Genomic DNA, 10,317 nt, shown 5'->3' with positions numbered 1-10,317 from the left:
ATCTTGTCTCTACGTCTCCTAATGATTTCACCATACATAAATAAGGGTAATGCACTCAAAATCGTTCATAAGAAAACAAATTTCTATAATATAACCTACTTAATTCAATGAATCTAAAAAAATTCAATGCATCCGAGTTTGATCTCTCCTTTCCAACCTTACTTTGACAGAAGAAAAGTTACATAGCAAATGTAAATTCAGAAGAAAAAATGTAAATATACAAAACAAATAGTTCAGATCTCTTTTGTAAAAAGTTTATTTTTTACAATTTGTTTCACATAAACATATTGATGTCAGGAATATTTTGGAATCAATATGTTTCTTCACTCTTGGAGCGTCTCTAATAAATTTTAACAGCAAACCAAGCATAGAGCTCCCAAAACAATTTATATGAACATACAACAAAATGCCATAATAGAGAAACTAGAACGTCCGACAACAAATTTTATTCTTCATTGCTGAATAAATTGGACAGTCAATGCAAAACCCCTTCTGCCTCCTCAACCCGTAGAGGGAGAGGAAAATATTTATAAAAATAAAAGTAAAAAAATAAAAAAATGTGTAAACACAACAAGCGAAGGCAAATTCAGGAGCCTTTTAATCATTCCCCAATTTGTTGTCTTGACTGATGAAATTTTTCACATTGGCTGACACACAGCCAGTCAGTAGACCCTTCAACTTTGCTCCAAAAAGTTCGGGCTGCCAAGCTTTCAAACATGACAAAAGAATGTTTTGAAACAATCCTAAAGCATCTAAAGTTTTTTACATTGGAGTATTAGAAATGATTTTTTTTTAAAAAAGAGCATAAAATCATGAAGGCAGACCTCTTTTGCACGATGAAGATACTGCGAGATTGGCCTTTTGAGGACTGGTGCTATGACTACTGTTGTAGATGCTTAAATGGGTGACAATCGGCTCCAACTTCATTAAGCGCCAAGAAAAGTTTCGGCATGATTTTAGCCAACATTAGCTTGAAACCTACTGAATTTGCATTTGCATTGCTTTTGTCGCTTATAGAGGCATCCTTTGTCAGAGAACCAATTAAGTAGCCTTTCATGTAAGCATCACAGGCCTTGAGGATGTAATAACCTCGCCTCCTGAAATGGTCTCTGACAAGCTCTTCAAAGTCCTAGAGAGATATCATTAACATGATTACAAATTAAAAGTTCTAAGTTCTAAAAGCATAGTCAGCAGCATCCTCAAGATGAAAAAAAAAACTCCCAAACAAGGAACTTCTATGTTAATGATAGTATCAAATTTCACATTAAAAAATTAAAAATAAATAAATTAACAAAAAAAAAAAAAGGAAGGAAGAAGAAGACAAGTTAAAGAGTAAGCCGTTTTAACTGCCACTGTCTAGAACTGTAAATGATTTTTCACGTCACACAGCCCAGTGAGATGAAAAAAAGAAAATGTAAGGTCAATAGAACTAGAGGTACTTAACTAGCAAGACTCCCTAAGGAACGAGAATTTGAGCAAGATGTTATGGGTATTAAACCTTGATAAATGAAGCAGGGAATGATTCTAGAGTGAAATACTTGTCAAGTAGAACAAACATATCATTAAACGACCATAACCCAACCTTTGCTTTACCGTATAGAATGTTGGACAACAATCAAGAAACAATGCTTTTAACTTTTAATCATTACAAAAAAATAGTGCAATGGATGAGTGACAACAAAATTAAAGAGAATGAAGATAAATGCACTCATGGAAGAACACAGGTTGTACATATGAAAACAAATGCATAAAACTCATTGCAGATGGTCCCAAATACGTGAACATAGAATGAGGTGGCACATGATGTACTAAAGGATAAATGGTTATAACTAGAGCTTGTAGTAAGAAAGAAATTGTGAAGCTCAGACCAAGTACCTGAACTTCAAGGCTTTATTGAGTAAAAAGTAAGCTTATTTTACTTTTCATTTATAACACATACAGAAAGATCCAATCATAGCAACTAGCAAGGTATTGAAGTAAAAATAGCTTATATCAAATATGCATAATAAAAGAAAAAGAAAAAGAATATCTAGGAATAAGTGCTCATAACCCATAACCATCATGAATGATTGCAAAGACTACATGAGAGTGATGATTCTTTATTTATTTATTTAGAATTATTATTATTATTATTATTTTGGTTTTTTTTTTTTGGGGGGGGGGGGGGGGGGGGGGGTGTTTAAGTCTTAAGAGTGATTATTCTGATGACAACAAGAGCAAAAATGGCAAGGTTAAAATGAGAAACAATTAAAATGCTGAATATGGTTTTATCACCTTTGGGGGCTTTCGCATAAGATACATCATTGTCTTGCAGTTCAGCAAGAATGTATTCTCATTGTAGGACAACGAATTTTTCTCTCCTTCAGCTGTCCCGATTTGCTTATCATATCCAGCTTCATTAAAATATGGCTTAGAGTTTAGTACTAGCCCCTGCAGTGAAACCAGGACTTGAAGGATGCTTGAGGACAAAGGATCCCAGACTTCATTTCCTCTGCCAGTCCAGGTATTTAAAAGACTAAGGCAAACCTTGCCTTCCTCGTACAAATTTGGGTTAATTCGCCACCCTCCAGAATGATAGTATGCTGACTGCAAAATCACAGGAAGAATCGAAAATGAAAACATAATCCTTTTTATCTTCAATTCAGTAAGGTTCATGCAACCACCAGAGGGTGGTGACCTAGTGCTGAAGTTTCACTCCCATGTGATTTGGTTGACAAGAAGACAAGGGTTAAGGCCTTGTTTGTCATCCTCTAAAAAAGCCAAAAAATCACTATCCTATTTCAGTCACATCACCTCTTTACCACATCATTTCAAACTCAACCCATATTTCATAAAAGTCAAAAAGTGCATTTATTTAGAACATCTCAAACAACTCTTAAGATTCATAATCTTGTGACCACCGGCTTCTTTTTTTTTTTTTTTTTTTATATCAGCAAAAGGGTAATATTTTATTAAAAAAATAAAACATTACAAGATAAAGAAGGAAAGCATGAAAAAACATCAATTACAAATAAGCTAAAGCCTATTTTAAATAGGATGTTTCTAACATACAATCCAAAAGAGCTAGGTAACAAGAAGCCAACCAGAAGACAAAACTCCCACAATGCCCTCGGTGGGGCTGGGGTAATCTACAGCTCAAGCCCGACATGAAGGAGCCCCAGTAGATCCCCCACATTTGCGGGCTGGTCTCTTGTCTAGCTATCCATGCAAATTTGTCCAAATAGGGCTAGATTTTTAGTTTTTAAGACCAATTTCTTCACAAATAAATAAATATATATACATATAAACATTATCAATTTTGTGTACCGGTGGAACATCAGGGTACTCTGGCGGAAGATGAAAATCAAAGAAAAAAAGGCCATCCTGGTAAGGTGTCCCATATGCTCCAACTATCACCGCCCTCAAGAGATCCATTCGATCTTCATAAACTCGTACATAAATCCCATCTGTTCAAGTATTTAAAACTGGTTAAACCATAAGCAGCTGATGTTGGGCATGATTAACCGAGTTTTAGATATCCGACAAAATGCATACCGGGTAGGTTATTCTGAAGGATACTCCAGTCTTGTTGAACCTTCTTCAGCCATTTCCTTCCAGCATTATTCTGAAAATGTAGTTAATGAATTAAGAGTCAATCATTCACAAAACCACAAGTGCAACAAAGTGACATGGACCTAATTTTGACAGCATGTTCCTCCCAAATAATTTTGAGTATGGAAAACTATCTGCCCAGTTAGAGGCCCCTTAGAAACCTAGAGCCAATTCTGCGTCTCTATTATGGAACCAACTTAACACTAACCAGTAACCCAAATTCTTTTTTTAAAAAAATAAAAATAAAAATTAACGCAAACAAAAATTGGTAGGTCACAGCCAATTTCAGAAGTGAAAACTAGACAGACAAAGACCTGATGATCTTCTTACTCACAGAAGTTATAAGATGTACATCTGCCAGAATGTACTGAACAAGGGGAGTCTACTGCAGCGGCATGATATGTTTGTATGAATGGAAGAATAATTTTTGCAACAATGATACAATTAGGCAGCTCACAAAACGAAACTATCAAGAAAAGAAAAATATATGATTTACCTGTCCATTTGCACCAAGAAAATAATGGTCCCCAGGCTCTTTTGCAATATCAAAGCCTTTGAAACTGGAAACATTATCCCCATGGCATGAAGAAAGATACTGTGCCTCAGGCTTCAAGCTGCAAAGAGCTTCTGCTATGTCTAATAAATCTATGTTGTCTTCAACAACATGCTCATCTCCTTTTCCATGAGTAGTTCCCACACCACAATTATCAGTGCAATTAGATTTCCGAGAGCTAGATTCATCACCAGAATCACCTCTGATGGAAATGTTTTCCATTCCCTGAGATTGAGGTTCATTTTCTCCTGTGGAGTCCAAACCAAATGGATCCGAGTGTTTTGTTCCCCGTGAAAATATTCCACTGGCCAGTCGGGTAACAAAGCCAAGTGCAGCAAGGGGAATAGAAAGCGGTCCGTTTCTTCCAGAATTTTCTCCAATCATTGTGCTATCCTCTGACTTGGGGCTGATGTCAGTAGCATTTTGCAGCCGAATTTCCTGATTAAAGAACATCAATGATTCACTTGACCAGATTAACAAATTATGAGCATGGTCCGCCAACAGAATTATGAGCATGGTCCACCAACAGAATAGCCAGTCAATAACTTGGTTGTCCTACATTCAAGGCAACCCTGAATAAAATGTCTCCAAACTTGATGACCACCTAGCACGTGATACAAATCTCATATTGTTGTATAACTATGATCAACTGTTTCATTATATCTAAGTCAGGAGACAAGCCACCAGTACAAAATGCTGCAGGAAAATTTTCTATAAATCCTGATCCAGATATCCCAAAAAGGACAGCATCAATGGTACCTAGGAAACACCATATAGCACTACTTCCTCTTACAGAAAAATAATTTCCCTTTTCTTTTTAATTTCCCTTTTGTTCATAAGTTTAACCGTGATAAACACCACTAATATCCACAACCCACTACACCACTACCAAATTATGAGGCCAAGGGTTATTAGTTACAGGTAAAAGTATTAAATGAAGGACCTCAGAACATTGTTAGGCTAAGTTTGTATGACAGTACTCTTGGGGAGAATGGGAATGCAATTTTGGGTCCCCATGATTCCTGCGTCTGGAATGGATTGGAATAGGAAAGTGATTCCTGGTAATCTATTTTAGTAGGAATCACATTCCCAAACTAAGTAGAAATCTAATTTCCCACTTCCCCATGAAAATCTTACATTCCTAGAGGAATTTATACTCCCTCCGTCCCAAAATAATGGTCCCTTTTGGGGAATCCAACTTTTTTTGGTAGTACAATTATTGTACTTTTAAAAAGTTGGTTTTCCAAAATTACCCTTTGATAGTACACTTTTTTGAGAATATCAATGTCATAATTGTACTTTTTATATTATTTATGAATTTAAAAGAAGGGCAAAATGGGAAATTTATATTATTTTTGTACTTGATTTTTGAAGAGGGACTAATATTTTGGGACAATGAAAAATGGAATAAGGGACTAATATTATGGGACGGAGGGAGTATTTTTTTTGATAAATAACATTCCTAGAGGAATTTTAGCCATTTAAGAATAACAAATAATAATTGGGCCCACAATACGTAATATTTTTTCACTTTTCCATAGATGATTCCTAACAAAACCAAACACATGAATAACATTGACACAAGAATTTTATTACTAGTAATTACTAATGACATGCAGATTCTCCCTCAAGATTTCTGTCATCCAAACATAGCCTTAAAGATAAAAACGAACCTTGTTTTCATTCTCAAGGGCATCCATCTCATCATCATCAACAGTTTCCCAGCTAGCAGCATCATCACTAACATCACTTCCAGCAGCAATTGACTCATCATCATCACGACCAACAACATAAATCGCTTGAGGGCCAACCTAGTACCAAACACCAGACCCTTTCAATCAAGAACTGTGGCAACTCCCTTACAAGAAGAATTAATAATTATTATATGAGCAAATATGCAGATGAACTGAATACAAAAACCTTCATTTTCTATTTAGATTTAACATCTGAGAATTTAGAAGAAAAGAAAAGGAATATCAAAAATCTGACAATTGCTGTTTCATACATAAAAGTCATGAGATTTTGAGCTTTCCTTTCCTCCCATCCTCTGAGCACCCAGCAGATTATTAGTTTGTAAAAGTCATAAACTAAACACAAAAGTCATACAATCACCCAAGGTGGTATGCTCTTGAGCAATCAAATTAAAGGCCCAGCAGTCTTTTATCATTTTAAGTTAGTCAATTTAAGAGGGAATAGTAGGTAATAGGGAAACAAGTTTCTATTATATCATAGATGCAAAGGCCAACTAGTTAAGCACACTCGTAAACTGGGATTAACGGGAACATGGGACATCCTTTATGAAACATAGAGCAGTTTATATATATATTTATGACAAGGAACCTCCCCAAGGTAGGGCCACATTGGACCCACCCCCGCAGAGTAAACCTGCACTCACACCCCCCCCCCCCCCCCCCCGCGCGGGAAACCAAAGGTGTCGATTAAGCCTGGGAGACACTAGCAAGAGTTGAACCCAGGATGTCCAGATTTACAGGTCCCAGGGTCTAACCCCTTTGCTGCTAGGCTATCCATACGGGTTAAGCCACTAATATTTTACTAGTCTTTGGTAATGAACATACCGTTGAAACCACCCCATCAGCCCATGTAACTTCAATATCACCATTTTTTAGACCAGTAATGTTCCCAACCCAAGAAAGATCTGAGAAGTCCATGCAAGCTTCATTGGCGGATGCACCCTCATCTTTCTTACATCCCAAGCTCTTTTTTGGATCTTCTTTAACCTCATTTGGACTAATCAGCTTCTTTGCTTCCTCAACAGAGTCTCCAAAAGCAGGAGAAACAGGTGATAACCGAACAACTACATCCCCATAACAGTAGTCATAGTCAGGGTGACCCTCAAGCTCATAAACACTCACCACTTCCTCCTTATCGAACTCTCTAGATTCTTCTGGCCTAGAAACTGGCTTTAACCACCTCACACAAGCTGTCCGCTCTTTTGCATTAACACTTGTTACAACCCCCACACGTCTAACTTCACAACCATTATTGCTGTCATCCGTGGCTTTCTCAACTACATACTGTTCTGCTACAAATTCATGATCGCCAGGACTATCAATAGGAATCAAAGTTGTTGAATCCAAATTATATCCTGTTGTTCCATCCTGCCATGCTACATCAACCCTTGTCTTCATATTGACAATCATAAGAGCTCTTTCAAAATTTTCCTCTTTCTTCCGAGCCTTCTTGTCTCTCCTAACCACAACTTTTCTAATCTTTTTGCGATGATGAGGCCAAGTTTCATGGACAGGCTCCTTTGAAACTGACAATGAACTACTGCACGAACTGGATTCTCGCGATGCATTACCATCTACATTTTCAGTGGTTCCTTCCAATGCATTTTCCACATCATTGTCCACATCAACCACTTCTGAATCACATTCAGGTACCATTTGAGCAGAATCTAATACCCCTTTTGTGGAATCGTAAAGTTCTGGATTTGATAAACCCTTGTCCAGGAGAATGGAAGAAGATGGTGCAAAAGATGGCAGAAGGCACCAGTCACCTAATTGCCAATTTGCATGTGCAAAGCAAGATAATAACTTTAAGCCCTTGGGACTCTGCTCTTCAGCAGGGGCAGTAGAAGAATCAGGCCCATACCCTGCAGATGCTATCCAATATATAAAAACTGACCCAACTGTTACCTTGCTTACTGTGCCTTCCAACCGGTTAGGTTTCCACAAACCAGATAGCCACCTAGAATTTTTGTAAACTGATGAGGAGCTCGCCTTCACACGCTGCCCAGGATAGTAAGGGAAATGGCCATCTTCCAGGAGATTCTTGCCAACTGGTTTAAGACGCAGTGGGTCAACTTTCATAACCTTGCACACAGAGCCATCATCAAATAACACAGTCACATTATCTAGAACATCATCAATTCTGCCTAGCCAGGGACCAAGTATTACATAATCACCCACAGTAAAATCCCTCACTCGTTTCAAGTCTTTGGATGAAACATCTTTTATAATAGACCCATCAGTAGTTAATAGATCAACCGAAATATTAGCATCAACAACAACACCCACTTGACCGGTGGCGTCTGAAGCAGCAGCAACAAAATCCCCATGTAAGAATCCCCTATCAATAACTGTTGCATCACTAAGATTTATTGTTGTCTCGGACTCATCCATCCAAATCACTCGAACCTGATCAGGGGGAAGAGGACCGCTCTTGTAACTGTCAGCAGTTCTGTTCCTATCACTCCCATTAGCATTGTCATCATTGCCACCTTCCTCATTTCCACCAGCCTCATCATCATCTTCTTCGTCATCCTCATCTTCATCATCGGTTATGCTACTATCTGAGTCCGAATCACCTGCAACTTCAGTCACAATCCCAATCCTACCACTACAGTTGCTCCTTACAACATCTTGTCGATAAATATAGGTGACATTCTGCAGATTCCTGACAACCTCATCTGGTCTCCTTTCAGAATTTACATTTGTATCAGAATGATTCAAAGTAGAATTATCATGCCCAGTTGTGGTGGGTTCATTAACTTTTGAAACATCATCATGTTGCTGAGTTTCCATCTGTCAAACGTATGCAAAGAAATGGGTAAGGAATCATTCAAAACCCAATGCTTAATCAAAATATATGTGTTTACATCCTTTATACAGGATCCTATTAATTTCATGCTTGAAGAAGTTTCACCATTTCACTTCTGTTAACAAGCAAACAATAATGTTTTCTATCAAAATGCTCATTGGATTTGTTTTCCTCAAAAAGTTATTTTCGACATAAAATGAGTTTTGTCATTAACTTCAAAAGTAGACGTAAATATGATTTACGATAATCCAAAAACCCATATATTTTGCAATAACTACTTTCCAATTGTCAATGTTGAAATCTCCTTTGGTTTTAATGCATGAACGTTATTAGACACATATGGGTTCAAATTCCCACCCATCCACAAATAAATGAATGGCGCTAAATTCCTAATTAGAGCTCAAACAACATATCAGTATTAGGAATTCAAATCGGAAGAACTCCTCAGTGTTGCGAAGCATATTTTGTTTTGTTCCTAATTTATGTGTTTTGTTCTAAAGTTTCTTTCTATATCTATATTTGTTTAATTGTTCTAGCATAATTGTTCTTAATCATAAATGCTGATATACCCTAGAGCAAATTCATGACTCCACTCCCTCCTTGCCTTAGCTTGACGTAAGTAGTAAACTTTTGACTACCAAATCAGTATAGAACAAAGATGTCATTTTTTTTTTGTTTTTCCTCTCTCTATATATCGCTTTCCTCAGTTTTCTCAGCAACCAAACAAAAGCTAGGCTTCTCATTCTTCTTATTTATAAAAAGGATAAAACAAAATCAGAGCATGAAACTAAATATAGATTCAAAAAAAAAAAAAAAAAAAAAAATTGAATGAATAACCCTAAACCAGCTCAAAATTAACCACGTAAACGAATAGTCAATCAAACCGATACATCAGGCACGAGCTCAAAACTCGTTCCAACAATCGTTAGACAAAATTGTGTGAAATCAAAAGATTTGAATCAGCCACGCATTAAATAGACAAAATTTATCAATATAAGCAATGTATAAATGTACATATATACATACAAGTTCATATGTGTATATGTAATTACAGCGATTGAAACAGAGATCTTTAGGATAGAGAATGAGTATACCTTTGAAATCGTAGAATTTCAAGACGAGAACAGCAATGAACACAGAGCTTTCTATTCTTCTTCTTTTTTTCTTTTTTTCTAAAAATTTTTTTCTTCGATGTTCTACCGATCGAAGAAATATGTAATATATATGATGGGGGAGACGGAGCTGAAAGAAGGTGCGGGGGTATAAATGTAATATGGACGGCATATACGAGTAAAATAACAAGAGATACACTTTGCGATCCAGGATTTCACCGGCACCGTTTGATCTGCTTACAAAAATGAGTCAATTGCGTTTAAGTCATTCTGTCCGTTGATCAAGTGGGAGAGTTAATCATTGGAATAATAGGTTAATTAAAACAAAAATGCTATGAACCCCATTTTAGTATGCCGAATTTATTCTGAATAATAGTTGCGTGTTTGAGATTAAATTTTTATTGGGTGAGATTTATGTGTAAAATAAATTTGAATCAGAATATAATAATTTTGAATAATTTTTTATAGTTAAATCTGAATTTGTAATATTATTGTAAT

General features: G+C 36.5%; 1 protein-coding gene across 4 annotated transcripts; it reads right to left on the bottom strand.

Annotated features, from left to right (window-relative positions):
- Positions 1-431: 431 nt before the first annotated feature.
- On the bottom strand, positions 432-9,971 carry UBC23 (ubiquitin-conjugating enzyme 23). 4 transcript variants are annotated; one of them, XR_003637440.2, is made up of 9 exons: positions 9,802-9,945; positions 6,721-8,691; positions 5,818-5,955; positions 4,088-4,699; positions 3,535-3,604; positions 3,307-3,446; positions 2,275-2,586; positions 825-1,129; positions 432-707 (listed from the first exon to the last, which is right to left on the bottom strand). XR_003637440.2 is itself a non-coding variant. In XM_028229386.2 (8 exons), the coding sequence occupies exons 2-8, from the start codon at positions 8,689-8,691 to the stop codon at positions 881-883; spliced, it is 3,375 nt and encodes a 1,124-aa protein (XP_028085187.1). In that variant the 5' UTR covers positions 9,802-9,971; the 3' UTR covers positions 432-880. The 4 variants fall into 4 exon arrangements, 2 of the variants coding, with proteins under 2 accessions (XP_028085187.1, XP_028085186.1); XR_014349868.1 differs by having other exon boundaries at positions 4,088-4,582; XM_028229386.2 differs by having other exon boundaries at positions 432-1,129; positions 4,088-4,582; positions 9,802-9,971.
- Between the last annotated feature and the right edge of the window lie 346 nt (positions 9,972-10,317).

Source organism: Camellia sinensis, chromosome 2, assembly GCF_055761805.1.
Source record: "Camellia sinensis isolate YWXY chromosome 2, ASM5576180v1, whole genome shotgun sequence".
Lineage (NCBI taxonomy): Eukaryota > Viridiplantae > Streptophyta > Magnoliopsida > Ericales > Theaceae > Camellia > Camellia sinensis.
Note: the sequence above shows the minus strand (reverse complement) of the source record. Positions and strands in the feature narration are given on the sequence as shown.